Source organism: Symsagittifera roscoffensis, chromosome 4 (genome assembly GCF_963678635.1).
Source record: "Symsagittifera roscoffensis chromosome 4, txSymRosc1.1, whole genome shotgun sequence".
In the NCBI taxonomy this organism is placed as follows: domain Eukaryota; kingdom Metazoa; phylum Xenacoelomorpha; order Acoela; family Convolutidae; genus Symsagittifera; species Symsagittifera roscoffensis.
The window spans coordinates 33,351,945-33,373,417 of NC_087065.1; the positions used below are offsets into that span (position 1 = coordinate 33,351,945).

Consider the following 21,473-nt stretch of genomic DNA (forward strand, 5'->3'; position numbering starts at 1 on the left):
CGAATTTAATTTTTAAGTAGCAAAAATTTTAAAGAAGTTTTTTTGCTTCTCTTTTTGAAAATTTCGAATTGAAAAGATTCAATTGAATTCAATAATAGTTGCTATTCTAAAGCATGATTAGTTGTATTACTCATGAATATATCGGAATCATATCTAATGGATCCGATACATAACTGTCATTAGAAATCAGTAGGTCGAGACGGTGAAGAAAAGCATAGAATTAAGGGCTCTTTTTTCGTTTCCAGGACAAATTTATTTGGTCCTCACTATCAATCTTGTGAAACTAATTGCTTGACGATAAAACGGATGCTCGTGTGGGGTAAGGGAAGGAAAACGAGCCAGTCGTCAATAGGGACTTTTCTTTTTTCCGTTGCTGTTTATTTTCTGAGCGAATGTTACAATTATCACCCATATTGCCAATCCTAGCATGTGTTAGCTTGCATAATAGTAGAATCACAAAGTGGAGCTCCTCTTAGATTTCTAGGCGGGGTTGAGTGGGCTTCAACAAAAAAACCTTCAATTTTTTGTTAACAAGAGGCTAAACTCGTTGATGATTTTTATAGATAGAAAAAAGAGGACTAAAATGCATGCTAACGATGAATTTAACTAGCTTTGGCGTTTTCGATTAGAAGGAGAGGAACTAGAAAGAAGGAAATTGGCAATGAAAAGAGTCAGCATGAGCGCGACAACCGTGGGGTAGATTGGAGACCATTAGCGAGGCAGATCACACCATGTATCGTTGCACTTAAAATGGACATTATTAAGAGCCAAGTACAAAAGGCGATTTATTGTTCTTCTTGGCAAGTCAGGTGGCTCACTCTGGCTATATAATTTTCTAGGAGCAATTCTAAAAGATTTTTATTTGGAACATTTGTGCACAGGCTTTTCATATCCAACGAAAAGATACAATTCTCTGAGTATAACTTGGTATATGTCAACCATATCCCTGGCCGCTTTAGTACCCGTCTCAATATTTGAACTCTCGTTTTTATCAAAATATTTTGCCAGTATTTTATTCAGTCTCTCATAAGAAACTACCGGAAAGAGAGAGCAGGTGGCAAGAGTGTATCTTTTTTATGTACTTTTGCCAACCTTGCATATAATCAATCTCTAATTTCAAACCTGTTCCGGACCAGTAGTTCTACTTTTCATGTTTCGTTTTTTAAATTTTTAGAACAATTTAATCTTTCAACTTATCATGTCTCTCAAACTGTCTTGATTCCAGCACCCGGGTCAATTCTGCTTCAATTGTGAGTTTTTTCATGACGCAAATTGCAAACCTAAATTCCTTGATAAAAAGGTACCCCATTAGTCCGATGTTTTTTCAGATAACTCCTAGCTATTTCAATTCTCACATCTAGTGGATTCTGGTTTAAATTTTCTGTACGACTTAGCAGCAGCTTTAATCTTAGATAGTTTTCAGCAAACAGATCTTGTTTCTTCAGTTCCGACGAAAAATATCTATGTTAGCTTTAAAATGGACTTCATTGAGTTTGTCTCGGACTGGATGTTTAAATCCCATAGACAGTAACTCCTCCAGCAATCTCGGCTTTTTTTGTCTCATCTAGTACCTCACCTGTTTTCTCTGTATCGTTACTCTGTCTTGCCTGTTTTGTTTATCAGCCAACTTCTCAATATTCTAAGAATGACTTAGGCGCGTTGCTGAACCGATTTCCGTTGCTTGACGCTTAACATAGTTTTTGACCCTTGGTCATCACCTTTAATCAATTATTACCCTAAACTGTCCTTTACCTTGCCCAATTCTTGCACTGCCCTACAAATATCCTCTTTCGCCCAACCCATCTCTCACAACCTAATGCTGTGAACCGCTTGGTCCACAAACGTGGCAGTCTGAGGTACCCTGCACCCCAAAAATTTTGGTAATATTTTGGTATCTAGGCATTTTTCAGAAATTTAAATCTAATGGGCTTATGTTAAATTTATTCAAGTACTTTGCATATTTCAATTCAGTAATCAACAAGAGTCTCTCTCTAAGTATAAGCTTCAGGAACGTTGGTGGATTGCACTATGTTCATTGAACTGCTGGGCCCGAGAAACAAAACTCGCAAAGCGCTAGGAGCTCAAATCATAAAAAGCAAATAAAAGCACTGTGAAGACCGCTTGTCGTCCTTCTGCTGTCTATCCGTAGTTTTCCGCTTCCAATTGCCCTTGCTGCTTCCTTTTCTTGCTGCTTCCTTTTTTGCTGCTTCCATTTTTTGGATATCAGCTCAAGCCAACGCTACTTGTGCCCCTAAACCAACCGCAAAAACTTTTGATCGAACTCTCGTTATTGAAGGAGCTCGCTCTATCCTTCGATATCCTCGAATTTAGATTTTTGCTTCAATTTCAACATCAGAAATTGATGGTCAAAATCGTTGTCTTGACAGTAAATGATGACTCAAATAGGGTCTTTCTGTCTTGTAGAATCATGCTGAGCCCTCCGATTGTAGTAGGGGAAAATGTTTGTTTGTGGCTGGACAAAAGTTATTGATAAAGTTGTGCCTCAAATCTAAAAAATCTTCTCCCCCCAGTGAAAGTCTCGCGAGCATGTTTAACAGACTCCTGTCACTTTTGACTTGGTTGTGGATCCATGCCTGGCCCGTTCTGGTTGTGATGTGCCTGGAAAACTTCACCTTATCTTCTGCGTCGTCTTTCAGGCTTTGCGCAAGAGAACTGGCTGCAACAATATAGACCATTCTGTAAATAAAAACATCCGAATTTAATTTTTAAGTAGCAAAAATTTTAAAGAAGTTTTTTTGCTTCTCTTTTTGAAAATTTCGAATTGAAAAGATTCAATTGAATTCAATAATAGTTGCTATTCTAAAGCATGATTAGTTGTATTACTCATGAATATATCGGAATCATATCTAATGGATCCGATACATAACTGTCATTAGAAATCAGTAGGTCGAGACGGTGAAGAAAAGCATAGAATTAAGGGCTCTTTTTTCGTTTCCAGGACAAATTTATTTGGTCCTCACTATCAATCTTGTGAAACTAATTGCTTGACGATAAAACGGATGCTCGTGTGGGGTAAGGGAAGGAAAACGAGCCAGTCGTCAATAGGGACTTTTCTTTTTTCCGTTGCTGTTTATTTTCTGAGCGAATGTTACAATTATCACCCATATTGCCAATCCTAGCATGTGTTAGCTTGCATAATAGTAGAATCACAAAGTGGAGCTCCTCTTAGATTTCTAGGCGGGGTTGAGTGGGCTTCAACAAAAAAAACCTTCAATTTTTTGTTAACAAGAGGCTAAACTCGTTGATGATTTTTATAGATAGAAAAAAGAGGACTAAAATGCATGCTAACGATGAATTTAACTAGCTTTGGCGTTTTCGATTAGAAGGAGAGGAACTAGAAAGAAGGAAATTGGCAATGAAAAGAGTCAGCATGAGCGCGACAACCGTGGGGTAGATTGGAGACCATTAGCGAGGCAGATCACACCATGTATCGTTGCACTTAAAATGGACATTATTAAGAGCCAAGTACAAAAGGCGATTTATTGTTCTTCTTGGCAAGTCAGGTGGCTCACTCTGGCTATATAATTTTCTAGGAGCAATTCTAAAAGATTTTTATTTGGAACATTTGTGCACAGGCTTTTCATATCCAACGAAAAGATACAATTCTCTGAGTATAACTTGGTATATGTCAACCATATCCCTGGCCGCTTTAGTACCCGTCTCAATATTTGAACTCTCGTTTTTATCAAAATATTTTGCCAGTATTTTATTCAGTCTCTCATAAGAAACTACCGGAAAGAGAGAGCAGGTGGCAAGAGTGTATCTTTTTTATGTACTTTTGCCAACCTTGCATATAATCAATCTCTAATTTCAAACCTGTTCCGGACCAGTAGTTCTACTTTTCATGTTTCGTTTTTTAAATTTTTAGAACAATTTAATCTTTCAACTTATCATGTCTCTCAAACTGTCTTGATTCCAGCACCCGGGTCAATTCTGCTTCAATTGTGAGTTTTTTCATGACGCAAATTGCAAACCTAAATTCCTTGATAAAAAGGTACCCCATTAGTCCGATGTTTTTTCAGATAACTCCTAGCTATTTCAATTCTCACATCTAGTGGATTCTGGTTTAAATTTTCTGTACGACTTAGCAGCAGCTTTAATCTTAGATAGTTTTCAGCAAACAGATCTTGTTTCTTCAGTTCCGACGAAAAATATCTATGTTAGCTTTAAAATGGACTTCATTGAGTTTGTCTCGGACTGGTGTTTAAATCCCATAGACAGTAACTCCTCCAGCAATCTCGGCTTTTTTTGTCTCATCTAGTACCTCACCTGTTTTCTCTGTATCGTTACTCTGTCTTGCCTGTTTTGTTTATCAGCCAACTTCTCAATATTCTAAGAATGACTTAGGCGCGTTGCTGAACCGATTTCCGTTGCTTGACGCTTAACATAGTTTTTGACCCTTGGTCATCACCTTTAATCAATTATTACCCTAAACTGTCCTTTACCTTGCCCAATTCTTGCACTGCCCTACAAATATCCTCTTTCGCCCAACCCATCTCTCACAACCTAATGCTGTGAACCGCTTGGTCCACAAACGTGGCAGTCTGAGGTACCCTGCACCCCAAAAATTTTGGTAATATTTTGGTATCTAGGCATTTTTCAGAAATTTAAATCTAATGGGCTTATGTTAAATTTATTCAAGTACTTTGCATATTTCAATTCAGTAATCAACAAGAGTCTCTCTCTAAGTATAAGCTTCAGGAACGTTGGTGGATTGCACTATGTTCATTGAACTGCTGGGCCCGAGAAACAAAACTCGCAAAGCGCTAGGAGCTCAAATCATAAAAAGCAAATAAAAGCACTGTGAAGACCGCTTGTCGTCCTTCTGCTGTCTATCCGTAGTTTTCCGCTTCCAATTGCCCTTGCTGCTTCCTTTTCTTGCTGCTTCCTTTTTACTGCTCTCACTTTTTGGATATCAGCTCAGGCCACCGTTCCTTGTGCTCCCAAACCAGGTGCAAAGACTTTAGATCGAACTCCTGTTATTGAAGGAGCTCGCTCTACCCTTCGAGATCCTTTATTTGAGACTCCTGCTTCAACTTGGACACCAGAAATTGATAGTCAGAATCCTTTTCTTGATGAAACCCTTCAGTATTTTTCAGATACACACCCTTTGACTGGAAACTATGGCTCAAATTTTGTCCTTTCTGTCTTCTAGATTCATGATGAGCCCTCCGATTGTACTAAGGGAAAAATTGTTTTATCTGTGGCTGGTCAAAAAGTTAGTCATAGCGTCGTCCCTCAAATTTAAAAAATCTTCTCCCTCAGTGCAAATTTAACAGACTCTTGTCACTGTTGACTTGGTTTTGGATCCATGCCAGGACCGTTATGTTTGTGATGTGCCCAGAAAACTTCACCTTTTCCTCTGCCTCGTCTTTCAGGCTGTGCGCAAGAAAACTGGCTGCATCAATTTTGTTCATCCTCTAACCAAAATCATCAGAATTTAATTTTGAAATAGCGAAACATTTTAAAGAGGTCTTTTCACTTCTCTTTTTGAAAATTTCGAAATGAATACATTCAGTTTAACTCCTTTATATTTGCTACTTCAGATTATGAGTATTTTTATTACTTATGTATATATATGACCATCTCTACTGGATCCCATATATACCTATCAGTAGAAAACAGTAGACAACAACTGGTCTGGTCTCGACTGTGAAAAAAACATAAAATTAAGGTCTCTTTTTCCTTTTGTAACTACCTGCAAATACTTGTAAAACAAATCCTGCCCTAAAACTCTAACTGATGCCTACAAATATCATGAGTTGAACTGCTTCGCTGAAGTCAGATGTTAGAGACCAAACAGCCAACACTCAGAAGCTACTCGCACTAGAGGTTTTGCATATTTGGAGGGAGAGACCGAAACTCAACACACGCAATGAATTCAGGAGCCGGGAATTAACATTAGAATTATACTCCATGTATAACATGGCTAAAATTCAAAAAACTGACATATCAGAATTGGAAAATATTCCCAAATTGAAATTTTATAGCAATGAAAGAACAAAAAACTAAAAAATCTCAGAAATTTACAGGAAAATGTTATTGATGGTTACGTAATTTATTATGAAATTACAGTTGTTTAAATTTGATTGGTCAAAAAAATTTGAGAGCATTTTTAAACATGATTCTCATTTTTTCAGACCTTTGATTGTTTAGTAAAGATTGTAACGAAACCATTAATCCTGATGATGCACAAAATGTGCGAAAATGATTGAATTAACATTTTAAAATTCTTATATACAGAATGAGAGTGTCGAAACATTGAAATACTAAAAAGTATTCTAGATAGGGATCACAGCAGCTTTGTTCCGCTAATATTTGCGTGTACTCGAGGAGCTGCTACAGGCTCTACAAATAATTTCCAGAAACTAGCAGAGAAATTAAGCAAAACGAATCGTACTCCGACACAATAAACTTCATAATAACCAAAATAAGTTTTGTACTTCTGCGGAGTGCAATCCTCAGCCTCAGGGGGTGCAAAAAACTTACGAATGTAGACAAATAGACAATTCCATCAGGGAGGAGGAAGAAGAGCCGATCGAAGGTATCTGACAGCAGCCAGTTGTCAATAGCGATTTTTCTACATTCTTTTGCTGAGTATTTTCTGAGCAAAATTACAGTTATCGATTTTACCTCATTAGCCTAATTGCTATGATAAACTTATTAAATTGATTTGTTATCTTTGATGTTTGTGCCTGGTTGTGGAGCGCCCTGTAGGGGATTTCAGAGACAGGTCTGTCAAGTGGCTTTCTGTGGGGAGGTGGGAAACTGGAACTGGCTTGAAGAGTCTGATGGTGCACCGCTGGACCTACTGAGCTCGGGTGAGAGTGTTCCTTGTGTTTGATTTTTGTAATTCGTTTTTAAAATTTAAATTAATTTAATTGTCTTTTTTTAATTGCTAATTTATAAAATTCCCACTAACCGCTTATCATGGGTTAGTTCAGTCCCCTAACGTCCAGTCAAAATCCTCCTTTTTACCTTTATCCTTAGTGAAGATGAGAAAAAACAACAAAGAGTGTACAAGCAAATATTGATTAAAACCTTCAGGAATGATAAACTGGATTGGATGTGATTGTTGTTCTAGTTGGTATCATATCAGTTGTGTAAATATTTCTCTTAGCGACTCTAAGAAATTCCAATTCAGCGTCCTTTATGCGTTGATGTAAAATCTGTTAATAAAGCAGCAATGGTAAGGATTTAGTGCTAGACAATTATTTTAATACAGCCATCTCAAATGTCCGAGTACTCAAGAGAATACCAAAAAACTCGCGTGTTCCCTTGGCGGAAAGTCTGTCGGACAAAATAAATGACATCGTCTACAATGTAGAAGATGTTACAAAATGGCTCATTTTTTTGACGTCGTTCTTGTTTTTTTTTTGGAGCAACCGAAAAGAAGTGGACGCAAACAGACCACAAGCATGAGCTCTTTGATAAATAAAAAAATTCGAGCAAATGACGTGTCACTTCCAAAACCTCATTCCCAAGTTTCAAGCCCGCCTCTGAGTGACCTCAAGCAGAGAATAAAGCTAATAAGTAGTAAGCTTGATGAAAGAAATGTGAAGGGAGGAATAAGGCTTGCTGCTTCGGATGACAAAATTGCTTCTTTTTCACTTGATAATTATCAAAAATTGTTGTCTAAGCACGCTCAGCGAGCCAAATTTGCAGCTCCAAATCCAGAAAATTTAGTTAGATTTTTCGTAACCGATTTCGACCTATGCAAAGCGATAATGTCCTTTCCGAACGGATCATCAGCAGGTCCTGATAAAATAGTTCCTCAAAATTTTAAAGATCTTTTTAGTATGTCGAATGGCAGGCAAGGACCTAATTATCTGAAATCGCTTACTAAGCTGAAAAACCTCATTTGAGATAGCAAAATACCCGAACCCCTAAGACCTTTCTTTTTTGGCGCAAAGCTGATCACCCTCATAAAATTAAACGGAGGGTTGAGACCGATTGCCATAGGCAACACGCTGAGACGTATCGCGTCTAAATGCGCTGGAAGCAAGGCCCTTTCCGAGCTACAAAATTTTTTCGGAATTGTACAGGTAGGATGCCGTACCAAACGAGGAGCAGAAATAATTGTACACTCGTTTCGAAACCTAATTGAACACGACGACAATCCAAAAAGCACTGTTCTTTTAAAACTAGATTTTAGAAATGCCTTTAACCCTCTAAAAAGAGAAACAATGCTGAATCATGTATATTCAAATCGCGCCGAGTTAAATAATTACACCCATTGCGCGTAAAGTGAACCTAGTTACTTTTTTTTACGGAAGCTCGGTCATAATGTCAGAAGACGGAGCTTGGCGGCAAGGTGATCCTGAAGCCCCACCCCTTTTTGCGGGAACAATTCAGACACTAGTCAAACAGTTGGAGTCGAAAATTAACATCTGGTATTTCGATGATGGAAAATTAGCAGACGACTATAAGGTAGTACTCCGGGTCCTTAAAAAAATCCTGAAATCGGAACAAATTTACGGCCTGAGCTTGAACACTAAGAAATGTGAACTTGATTTTTTGGGACTGACTACGAGTACACAGTATAATTCAATTTTAACACAATTTCGAAAAATATTCCCCGAAAAAAAATTTAAAAAAACACAAGAAGAACTCCTCACTTAGGGATCTCTAATGATTTAGTGATTGTTTCCGGCATAATTGAGGAGGCACAAGAAAATTTTGAGGCTCTGAATCAGAAAGTTCAAACTGAAGGGATGGAGATATCATTAAGTAAAACCGAGATGATTGTAGTGAAAGGAGAAGGATCAATTCATATCTATCTTATTGGCAAAAAACAAAGGAATGAAACATCTTTGTGTACCTGGGCAGCTCGCTAAATGGGGAAGGAGACATTGGCGAAGCAATAGCACACAATTTCAGTAAAGCTGGAACAGCAATTGTGAGATTGAGGCCAGCTCTAGTCAGCGGCTCAATCAGAACTCCTCAATTTAGGATCTCCAATCGGCAAAGGTTGCCGGAAAGAATTGCTCGACGAAAAAATTAAGGAGCTTGAAAAAATCTCGGATGTCATTGACAAACTAGACGTCCATCATGAGTTTTACCTCCTAAAAAATTGCTTTAGCATGCCAAAACTTCTATATTTTAACAATTACGAGCCCTTGTTTTTTGCAAAATGATTTTTTGGAACGCTAGGAGAAATTAATAAGAAATTTGTTATGCAAGGTCACTAATGTGAAAATGGATTATAACCAGTTTTTACAAGCAGTTCTTCCGGCAGCCAAAGGTGGCTTAGGCTTTTCTTCCGCTGGTCTACTCGCTTTACCCGCTTTCTTAGCCTCAGCAGTAGGAGCAAAAAATGCCTTGAGCGAAATCTTTGTTTGGAGCATGTGGATGAATCCTATGATGATGCGCTAAAACGGTGGTTTGAACTTGGAAAAATTGAAATGGCTCCGGAAAATGAAATCCAAAAAAATTGGACAGAGCCAATTTTTGACAGCGAAACTGCAGACTAGATTTTAAGACTCGAGGCAACGGACGTAAAAAGATTCAACGCGTTCCAAGTTAGATTTGGCTTCCAATAGTTGAATGTTATCCGGTGCAAAAATTGAAGTTTAAAACTGTCGAACCAACAACTCAGAATTGCGATAGGACTTCGATTACGCTCAAAAGTTTGCGAACGGCATAAATGCGTGTGCGGAAAAGACGTTACCGAGGATAGTTGGCATGGTCCTTCTTGCATCAAAAGTGCAGGGAGATTCTCTAGGCATTCAAACCTGAATGCCCTTATAAAGCAGAGTTGAACCACGACACCTCTACAGGACCGATCAGAAGCGACCAGATGATTTGACGCTCGTTCCATGGGCTGTTGGTAAGCAGCTCTTGTGGGATGAAATGGAACACTTGTATATTATTATTTCTCGTGTCGATTTGCGTGTTCTTATTGAAGAAACCTAACCCGTATCGCTTTTAATTGAAAAAGACTTCAACACTTGTCATCTTCTTTTAGCATTATCACTTTCATATCTAGAAAATTCCAAGGAGTTCGACTGGAATACGTGATGAAGGGACTCCTGAGTGTAACCTCGGTTACTATGATACTTTTGACCTTCTGATTATTTAAAATTTACCTCATTATCTTGCGAACATAAGGATAAACTCGTTGATTATTTTTATGGATAGAAATTAAGGATATAGATCCAGAATCGAAAAATTCTGGCTAAAACAAAAAATTTTGAATTAACTTACATGTTGACATGAAAATTAGCGACAAAACGATATTGAAAAACAAAAATAGTGAAAACTCTCAGAAATTTGTGACAAAATGTTTAAAATTGTTACATAATAGTTTTTACATAATTTCAGTAGTATTTGTAAAGTTTTGATTGGTTGAAATTTTTAAATTTTGAAATAATGATGTGTATGACATTTTTTATGATCTTTGATCATTTTGTACAGATAGTTTAGAATTTTTAAAACCTGAAGATGCACAAGAATGTGCGAAAACGTTTGTTTGAATTTACAATTTTAACGCATTTTAGCCTAACTGTTGTGATAAACTTATTAAATAGTTTCATATATGTGAATGTGACACCTACGCAAAATGCAGCAACAGCAACCAACGGTCACTGAAGATGAAGTAGATCAGACTCACTGCAGCGTGTGTTCAAAGCATCTACGGGGCGGAGGAGTCTGGTGTAGCATTTGCGGCTTTGTTCACCTCAAGCACACTCCCCTACCGAGTTCTAAACACTGGAAGCCAGGCTTGATCTGCAACCGCTGCCTACCGGATTCAGTTGTCTTGGCTGATGATATCCCTCCACAGGACTTGACTCATACTGGTAGCGCGCCCCAGCACCAGTCTAGCGGCCTTTCTCAACTAATGGGAGATCTCAGAATAGAGAACGTCCCTCCCGATTCCGAGGCTTCCACCTATCTCCGCAAGCTGTTCTCCGCTAAAGTCCCCATACTCAAACGTGTCCCGAAAGGAGCAAGAGTCAACTTAGCCTGTCTCTATAGCGAAGTTATCATCGATATCTCCAAACACCCTGACGAAGTTTCCAATTGGCTGAAGCTTATGAGTATCCCCGCCCACTGTCTGAAGGCGACTGACAGAGGGGGGAAAACACCGAACAAACCTCACCAGTTCAGTCAACTCAGCTATAAGATCTTTTTCCGGCACAGCTGAGATTCCGGAGCAGCCGAAAAAAAAGGCGAAGCCGAAAAAGGAAACTGAGAGTCTCAGGAGAAGGGTCCAAGAGAAAATTGATGATGGCAATATCCGAGGCGCCATAAGGATAGCTTCAGGCAATGACACGATGCCTGAAATTACAACCAAAATTGTAAATGAGATGGAAGAAAAACACCCCGGCACAAGTTCGCCTATGCTGTTCAGGGAAACAAAGAACAAGAATGTATCAATACTGTGGGTTCTACGGTTCACTCTTGTATAAATTCTTTCCCGAACGGCTCAGCCGGTGGGCCTGATAAATTGAGGCCTCAAATTATCAAAGACATGATTGGAATGTGTAACAAAACATCAAAAAAACTTTTGAAGACCTGACCGGGCTCACAAATATCATCTTGAGCGGTGGTGTACCGATTGATATCAGACCTTTCTTTTTCGAGGCAAATTTGTTTGCATTCAAAAAACCTTCTTCCGGCGTTCGGCCCATAGCAGTCGGCAACACACTTCGCAGATTGGCAGCGAAATGTGCCGGCAAAGACCACGAACTATTAGAACAAAGAAAATGTTCATATGGATTTACTCAACTGGGCTTCGGCACCAAAAATGGATGTGAGGCGGCAGTCCATGCCACCCGCAAATTCCTATCTTCTCCAGACAACAGCGATGAACATGTTCTAGTCAAAATTGATTTCGAAAATGCTTTCAACTCAATCTCAAGGCAACACATGCTGGAAAACATTAGCGAAAAGTACCCTCGCCTGAAAAATTTTGCGTTCTCAGCCTATAGCCAACCCTCCTATCTGTTCTTTGGATCTCATATTCTGAACTCAGATGAAGGAGCTCAACAAGGAGACCCGGAGGGGCCGCCCATGTTCTGTGACACGATTAACGACATGATTCATTGGCTGACTTCTGCTCTTAACTTCTGGTATCTGGACGATGGGAATCTTGCTGATAAGTTCTGGGTAGTTTTCGAGGACTTGAAACTGGTGATAGAGCGCGCTCGTATGCTTGGCCTGAAAGTTAAGCCTTCGAAATGTGAGCTAACTTTCCTAGGTTCCTCGAGTGAAGAGCTCAAACTCGAAATACTGCAACTATTCAACACGATCTGCCCTTCTATACAAGAGACTCCACTGGATGACCTATGCATCCTTGGTGCAGGCATGGGTGCTGACTGTGTCCTTGACAAATTGACCAAACGTTCTAAAGATCTTGAGCGAACGCCTGGTCGAAATCGAGGCACACTCGGCGCTTTTTCTTTTGAAAAACTCGTTCAGTATACCGAAACTGACATTTCTGCTCTGAACGTCACCGTGCTTCATGCACCCCCGACATACTCTCCAACTATGATTCCATTCTGACCTCAACACTGGAAAAAATCACCAATGTTCAACTTACAGATTTTTCTCGCATCCAAGCCTGTCTGCCTGTTAAAGTGGGTGGCCTGGGTCTGCCATCTGCGTCATTGCTTGCGACTTCCTTATTTCTATCCTCCGCGAGCTCTTGCGCTGCTTTGTCAGACCAAATCTCAACTTGTACCGGACCAACAGGCGACGAAGAAACTGCTCTGGAACTCTGGGGTGATACTGCACAAGCACTTCCACCAACTAGTAGATTCACCCAAAAGAATTGGACTTGGCCAGTATTCGAGAACCTAAAAACCTCGATGCTTGAGAACTGTTCATTGACAGACCACAATAGAATAGAAGCTTACTCTGGAAAGATGGCGGGAAGCTGGCTGCAGGCTCTGCCATCATCCAACTTGGGCTTGAAACTCACAGATATCCAACTCCGCATCAGTGTGGCACTGCGTTTAGGCGGCAAAGTGTGCGAACCCCACCAATGCCGATACGGTAAAGAAGTCTCTGAAGATGGCCACCATGGTTTGGCTTGCAAAATGAGCGCCGGCCGTCATACTCGTCACTAAATGTTGAATGACATAGTGAAGAGGGGTCTTGCCAGCGCCAACATACACTCGGTATTAGAACCCCCTGGACTTCGCCGCGCAGATCGGCAAAGGCCGGATGGGCTCACGTCTACACCTTGGTCCAGAGGCCAACCAATGGTATGGGATGCCACGGTCGTGGACGCATTGTGCAGTAGTAGAATTTACTCATTCGAGCCCCTGAAAGCAGCGACTACAGCAGAGGAGACGAAAAGAATGAAATACACTGAAATCATCAACAGAGGCTACTTGTTTCAGCCTGTCGCATTCGAAATACAAGGAGGCGCAGGACCAGAAACCAAACGTTTTCTTTCTAAGCTCGGCAAGCTGATTCAAGATTCCACCAACGAAGCCCGTGCTTCTGCCTTCCTTAGATATACAGATGTCTGTTTGCATACAGATGTCTATCGCAGCATGTGTCATCGGAACTCTACGCCCTCAAGCTTCTCTCGATGAAGTTTTTATGATCCTCTAATTCTCTGTCACCTTGTATCTCACTTTCTGCGAATTTCTTATCATGTCATTGCCAACATCCGGCCTTTTTATTTGATAGATTTCCCATATGGTGCACTCTTTCACTCCCGGTGCTATCTTGGTTTCATGCTTCAGTTGTTGTTTTGCTATTTGAAATAAATTTTTCAAAAAAATTTATAGATAGAAATGTGAAGACTAGAATGCACGCCAACGATGATGATAACGAGCTTTTGCGTATTCAATTAGAAGGAGAGGAACTAGAAAAAAAGAACATCGACAATGAAAAGATTCAGCATGAGCGCGACAACCGTGGGGTACCAATTAAAAGAGACGAGGATGGGACTGTGTTTGAGTGGGACCAATCACTTAAAGGCTGGTTTCCAAAAGTAGACTCAGCGTTCTTGGCTGCATACAGACTGTCATATGGCGATTCCAATGATGCGATTAAAACTGAAGGTGGAAGTATTGAGAGGTCAACTCAACGTGGAATCGATCAAGTTAGATATGTACATCCAGAGACCAGAAATGTGTATGAGTGGAATGACGTTAAATACCTGTGGATAAATGTAAAAGATGAAACGGATACTATGGCTCCCAATGTCGAATCAAATAACTCACAAAAATACACAGACCCTTCTACGAATGTTGAGTACATTTGGAGTGCATCTATGACTCAATGGGTCGCTGAAACTTATGTGGATCACTTAACAGGTTTATCATTTACCTGGGATGATGGCAAGCAAGAATACGTGGTTGCAGGCGAGCTGAAAAAATTTGCTGACTCCAAAAATTCCGATGAGTTAAAGAATGAAAAACCATCAGAAAGTTGTAGCCAAGGTTTGAGAGCGCCCGGAGCAATTGAAAAAGAGCAAAACCAAATCCCAAAAAGAAAAAGAAAAGAACCAGAATGGTTCAATATAGACGAAAATCAGAATTCGAATGTTTATGTTTACGGACTACCACTTGATATGAGCCAAGAAGAGTTTGAAACACTGATGAACAAGTATGGCATAATCATGACTGATCCAGATACGGGAAAGCCCAAAGTAAAGTTATATCAAAATCCTGATGGAACCATGAAGGGCGACGGTCGTTGTTGCTACTTAAAAGTGGAGTCAGTTGAATTAGCTTTAAAATTACTTGACGGGCTCGATTACCGCGGTGGCCGCAAAATTGGGGTCCACAGAGCCCAATTCAAGCTTAAGGGGGAGTTTGATCCCACGAAAAAGAAGAAAAAGCGTACCAAAAAGAAAAAAGGCAAAGCAACTCAAGAAAAATTGTTAGATTGGAGACCAGAAGCGAATCGATTGGTTGCTAATCGAAAAAGATGTGAGAAGGTAGCTGTTTTGAAAAACGTGTTTGATGCGAGATCCTTGATGAAAGACGTAAAACAAATCCCCGCGCTGCAGAAAAAAGTCAATCAGGCTTGCAGTCGGTTTGGGGCGATCAAAAAAGTTTGTATATTTGACCTCCATGATGAAGGTGTAGCATCGATCGCTTTCAGAGATTGGGACTCAGCAGATATGTGTGTATCACAACTAGACAATAGGCAGTTCCTAGGGCGAAAAATAACAGCGGAACTGTGGGATGGGGTCACAAATTACAAAATAGTGGAGACAGAAGAGCAAGAGCGGGCACGAATTGAAAGGTGGGAGAAAGAGTTATCTGGTGATTGGTCAACTCCAGCGCAAGAATCGAAGAGCGAAAAGCCATTAGCTGAAAGTTTACAAGATAGCACGTTGGAAGAAATGTTGGGGCTAGATCGAGACAGTGACGATCAAGATGAGGCCGAGGATGAATACGAAGAAGCTAAAATGAAAGAAATAATGGCTAATTTAGCATCCGGCGGCGAAATATTTGGCAGTGTTCAGTCAAAAATGATGTCGGAAAGCACCACAAAAGAAAACAGCAGCTGATTGAGGCAAGGTTGATATTATCAAGCAATAGTTGTTAGCTTAATTTTGTTTTGCTCTATATTAAATTAATTTCAAAAACTGCTTGTATTTTGTTCCGAAGTCAGAAATTATGAGATAGTTTGCAGGCGATTTCGACTATCTTAAAAAAAGCTCGTAGGGGCTAAAATGAGGTATCATGTTAAAGCCCATCCAGATGTGACAAAAAAGTTCAAAAAATCCGTTTGGAATAAGCGAGTGTTATCCAATCGGAAACTAGAATTTTTCCAGATTGTCAATTTGGTGTCCTACAATTGAATAACAAAGAATTTTTTGCCATACTTTTACTACCTAGTCGTTTCACTACCAAACCATTTAAATCCCAACAATTTTACTCCATTTATAATTTAACACCAAAATTAATGTTTTATGAATTCCTTATCTTAACTCCTATCACGCCAAGTTATCCCTGCAGTAAACACACGCATAACATTGAAGAGTTTGGTTATCTCAGTTATTCTTGCTAAAATGGGGCTTCCTTAATTACTTAAGACACATGTTTAAGAAGTCCCTATTTGAGAAGTTTAAGCTATTTCGACGTATTATTTTTTGAATGTTTAACAAAAGAATTTTCACTTGGCTCATGCTTGAGAAGTCCTTATGTTGGTCTGTTAAAGAGTCGAAACCTTACAAGGGTTGAAATGTTTACTCAAGTCGTTTCAAAATCTGTTGGAGCGCGAATGGTTTAGCTCTTCATTTTTTCCCATATTCGGTGAAGTTTTTGTTTCACAGTTTGCCTTAATAAATTTGAAATTCTCAACCCTATAGAGGGGCGCTGTTGCGATACACTCAGGGGTTACAAATCTGGCATCTAAGTATGTCTGCTCAAATTCTTTTGATTTTCGAGATATTTTTTTAAATGATTTTCAATTTCACTAAACCAGCATGATCACTAAAATTTTTTGCTTGTGCTAATTCATAATATTTTGACAGTCATTTTAGGCTCAACCCAATTGTGTCATAAATAAACTTCTTTCGAATTCATAGTTTCATCTTTAAGAAAAAAAAAACAATTCTTATAGCGTCGGTCCACGAATTTTTTTTCCAGCGAAGACATAATGTTGCCGAAAACTGGATTTTCTCGAAATACTACACACATAAATGTCGAGAATCGGCTATTACAGAAAATAACGAATTGATTGAGACGCGTGGATAGCAAAATCATATGCTCGAATTGTCATCAAGCATTTAGTCACAGAACGTTCAATTAACTTAGGGCTTTGAAGTTCGATGATTAATTGCTTGTTTTTGGTTTCAGTCATTTCGATTCAAAAGTTACGCGAATTAAATAGCGCGAAATTGTCTGGCTTTAAATCACAAAAACTTTTATCGCCATGTTCTTTGATTTTTACAGAAAACCCCTTCGAAGTAAATTTTGTTTTCATTTTGGACAAAAACGCTTTTAAGTTATAAAAGTGGCTTGAAAATGTTGTGATTTGAATTGCTAAGTAACAAAAAGTGTAGGTAATGAAACTGAATGATGCTAAGTTGTTTAAGCGCTTAGAAAGGTGAGAACCGTTAATTTGTCTAACAGAATTCTGAATCAGTTTCTCAAATCTACTTTCGTCAATCAACAGACATGGTTTAACATGTCTTTAGTTTCCCTTATTTTCGAATTAGCTTATGTTATACTGGCTTTGTGGCTTTACATTGCGTTGTTATCTATTTAAAGAAGTGTTTATAGAGAGTATGTTTAGAGGGGACTAGAGCTTTTAGGCTTTTTAATGGCAACAATTTTATTATAGCTTAATGGGTGTCTGCTCAAGTGTTGTCGGCTTTGCTAACCCTTCGGATGTTTTTTTTTCAGATGGTTATTTGTTTGGCAGGGTTTTCTTCAAAAAATATTTATCATGACGCAGTTTAGAAGATTTATTTGCAATTAAAAAAAATTGACTATGTTTTTCGTCTTTTTTGCTTTTGGATGATTTTTCGTGCTATGTTTGTATTGTATTGCAAGTGGTGCAAAGCTCCGCGTCACCTTTGTGTTGAATTTCTTCATAATCAGGGTGGTCGGAACTATCTTAGCTACTAGCAATGTAATCGGCTATCCTTGATTGTCTTGTTTAAGTAGAGTATAAATGCTTTAAACTAAACCATTGAAAAGATGTAGTTTTGGAAACGGCTAGTTAGAAAATATCTTGAGCAGTTTTCTCTGTGGAAAGGGACTTTTGATGGGGCGCGTTATTTTTTCACTGAACAACAGGCGTCGATATAGGATTTTCACTAGGAGCTAGTAGTGGTTTTAAAAGTGGCTTGAAAATGTTGTGATTTGAATTGCTAAGTAACAAAAAGTGTAGGTAATGAAACTGAATGATGCTAAGTTGTTTAAGCGCTTAGAAAGGTGAGAACCGTTAATTTGTCTAACAGAATTCTGAATCAGTTTCTCAAATCTACTTTCGTCAATCAACAGACATGGTTTAAATCGGCAATAGGCAAAGCCGCTCTAGCTTAATACAACCCTGGTCGATGAAAACAAAAAGAAGTTGGGAGAGAAAATTGAGTGTTGAATTTAGCTCGTAGCATTGGAAGATGTGGTGGGGCATCGAACTTTTCAAACGGATCTACGAAGCAGAGGAAATAACGAGAGACATGCTCAGGTGCACTTTTATTTCACGATGAAAGCAGAAGCGACCGAATGCGAGAACTTGAGGATGATTTCACTGATGACGATAGCAAGTGACTTGTAATCGGGAACAATGACTGTTTTCCCTTTAACAACTTTTCTTTCAAATATTATTTTCTTTCTTTCTTGCTTTGTTAGTGAACCTTATCATGAGGCTACTTCCGACTTGGCCTAGACGTAACGCGGTTGCGATATACTATATGATCTGGGGTTCGAGTCTCGGCGTAGCCTTCTTTTGTTTTTCAAAATGTATGTAATTGAAAACAATTCCGGTAAAAACTGAATTGCCGGAATTTTGTTTAAAAATTTGTGGCTTTAAAACATTTTTGTGGCTTTTTCATTGTTTTCGGCTCAGTGGGTTGGTTGGTTGGTTTCTTGACGGCCTGCTTTAAAGATCCAAAGGGCTGAGAAGCCCCACACTTCTAAGATAGTTCAGGATGTTATAGGACCGGTGTTGAAAGTCGGTTAGACTGGACGAACTTCACTGATGTTCTTTTTTTTCAGCGTTTCTTTCGGTGCATCGAGGTGTTCTGTGTCTTCAGTTTCGAGCTGACAGTGCAGGCACGTGCTTTCTTCTTCAAGACCGAAACAGTGCTCGTGTTTTTGTAGTCGAGTGAACCTGTTGAGGGTTGCTCAGTGGGCGTCTACCTACTTGTTATCGGTTTTGTGACCGCTCGGTATTTACTAAAAGCCTATTTAATACTGGTGGTTGTGTTTCGACTGTTTTGTCTGAAATGATTTACCTTTTTCCTCCATAATTGTTTCCGATTATTATACTTGCACTAATGCTTCGCTACTAGCTGGGTGGGTACTAGTTCCTACAGTAGTTTCAGGGGGACTTGAAAATCTTTAATTTTTCTACAAAATCCTTTTTTTTTCGGTTCAACTGGTGTCTGCTCAAAGATTGTCAGCCTTTTTTCCGCTTCGTAAAACTTCAGTCGCTATGTTGAATTTCAAATGACTTGCTTGGCATGTTTGCTCGGATTTCTTGTTCGATAAAACTATGGAAGTTTTTGGGAGCGGCTTGTTTTTGAGACGCTTTTGAAATTTTTATCACTTTTCGCATAAAGTTCAGCGTTTTCTCATAAACCCTTGTACCGATTTTCACAAAAGTGATATCCATAGAAAGAACACCTATATTTTTGTGTGCCTGCATACTCCCCTGGTCTCTTGTTGCATTACCACTTTGTCTACAGCCTTCGATAAAGTCTGTGGGGAATATTTGACAGTTATTTTTTTTGTTTTCTCTTAAACTGACCAAATCTGAGATATTTGTTGCAATGAATAGAGAGGATTCGGAAACCTACCCTGAATTAGTAGCTATGCCCAAAATTTTTACCCATAATATTTTGGCCCTCAGAATACTGATTTTAAGAAAAATGTTTGACTGTTTTTGTATCTTTTTGACTTTTCTCGAAAACTAACCTCTCATACTGGAGGTTGTGAGATCAATCGAGATGACGGGTATTGAGAAGCTCCCCATGCATACACCATTTTGCACAAAAAGTTATCGTCCTCTGAAAGGTCAGTTTTTTGTGGTTTCAGCGTTTTCTAAATTTTACCGAAAATTACCCTCACATATTGGAGATTTTCTGTTCAATCCACGGCACGGGTTGTGTGAAGCTCTTTTGCATACGCGAGTAGGCCCAAGTTTATTGACACAAAAATATATGTCCCTCGGAAAAGTTTAACTTTTGATTTTTTGACCGTGTTTTGAAACTCTTCTCGAGAAGTAACCTGCCAAACCTGGGTTATTGAGTTCAATCGAAATAACAGGTTGGACGAATCTTATCTGCATAAACGGCTACGCGCAAACTTTTTTAAAAAGCTACGGTTCTTGGAAATGTAATTATCCGATTTGTTGACCGTTTTTGGACTTTTCCCGATATGTGATCTGATATCCTAGGTTTAATCGACACAACAGGTTGTTGGAAGTTTACTTTTGTAATTCACTACCCCTCTGAATTGCAAAAAAACTAAAAAAAAAAACGTTAATAGAATTTTTAATTTTTCATGACCACAATTTTTTTCGGCTTTTTGTTTTTTCTGTTTGTTCCGCTTAATAGGTTTCGGCTTTTATAAAATCGGCCAAGTGTCTCATATTGCGCAAAATCTTTCGACTAGCGAAAAGATTTTGTATATACGTGTGTGTGTTTTGAGAGTGAAGGGACTTTATAACTTTTCTTTGACATAATTTGAAAAGAAAATTTTAAATATGTATTTTTTTTGGTCTAATTGGTTTTGGCCTATAATATATCTGTGCTTAGTGACCTCATGTTGTTTCATTTGATAAGCAAATATTGTTTTGTGTGTTTTTTTGTTTTGATGAGTTGGACTTAATAATTTGTTATTATGTCTTGCTGATTTCTTTCGGCTCAAAGGTTTCTGTAAAGGTATTTTCGTCGTTGTTACCGCCTAGTAAATTTTCTTCCGATGCTAAATTCTCATTTTGTGGTCTTGGCATGTTTTTGTGTCAAAACTAGCTTTATATTTTAAATAAATCTAGTTTTTTTTCGACATGGGCGATTTTTTTCCTACTTAGCGGCTTTCATGTTTTGTATCACAAATGGTGCGTTTTCTATTAACTAGCTTGCAATGCTATATTTGCGTTGTGTCGCAAGTGTTGCGAAGCTCTGCTTCGCGTCTGTGTTGAAAATTGACATAGAAAGAACAGAACAGACAAGAAAACTCATCCCTAAATCAGCTGAAATAGATTCACCTCATGCCAGATAAAGATGCAAGAGTAGATATCCTGTGTCTTCGGATCATAGCGGAAGGCTGCTGAAGTATCAATTCAAACTGTTTGTTTTATAGTTAGATCGCTTGCTGAGGTCGTGTGGTTTTTAAAAAAAATTAAATTGCGCTCAATTTAATTTGGTAAGCGTGACTGCAATTTAGCTTCGAATGTAAAGTTTGTTTGTAGAATGGTCGCGTGAAAGTTCTATTTACCTGGTGATGTCTCACTGTTCCGGTTTTTGTCAAAAGTTACGGAATGTTGCGCGTAAATGATGGTTTCTCAAATCAATTTTACTGATCAAAGTGATTATTTTAGCAGATTTTTTAAAATCAAAATAAACATTGCGTTTCCAATTTTCGTGAGTTTTGAGCTTAAAATATGTTGCCTGATTGGGCGAATTTTTTCAGGTTTGCTTGTCTGTGGAGTAGGCGGGAGTGTGTCCATTTTATACTCACTTAAAATTGGAGAAAGGCAATCTAATTGAATTGATTAGATTAATTTCTAGCTGTATGTTAACTACATCGGTAAGAAATTAGCCTTAAGATCAATGTAAATCTCGATAATGTAATTTTAAA

General features: G+C 38.7%; 3 protein-coding genes across 4 annotated transcripts in view; 2 read left to right on the top strand and 1 right to left on the bottom strand.

Annotated features, from left to right (window-relative positions):
• The window catches only part of LOC134845256 (T-complex protein 1 subunit eta-like), a 297,982-nt gene that overhangs the window by 109,134 nt on the left and 167,375 nt on the right, over positions 1-21,473 (bottom strand). The window lies entirely within an intron of this gene.
• Positions 10,527-21,473, top strand: part of LOC134845261 (methylosome subunit pICln-like) — a 54,447-nt gene continuing 43,500 nt past the window's right edge. The window contains exon 1 of the mRNA XM_063862206.1: positions 10,527-10,547. The gene's annotated coding sequence lies outside the window, so the exon portion shown is untranslated. The remainder of the gene's footprint in view (positions 10,548-21,473) is intronic.
• Positions 13,744-15,583, top strand: LOC134844699 (17S U2 SnRNP complex component HTATSF1-like). Its single transcript, XM_063861511.1, has one exon. The coding sequence runs from the start codon at positions 13,787-13,789 to the stop codon at positions 15,500-15,502; it is 1,716 nt and encodes a 571-aa protein (XP_063717581.1). The 5' UTR covers positions 13,744-13,786; the 3' UTR covers positions 15,503-15,583.

Excerpts from the sequence above, each read along its gene's own strand:
- LOC134844699 (XM_063861511.1), top strand. The coding sequence starts at position 13,787 with ATGCACGCCAACGATGATGATAACGAGCTTTTGCGTATTCAATTAGAA.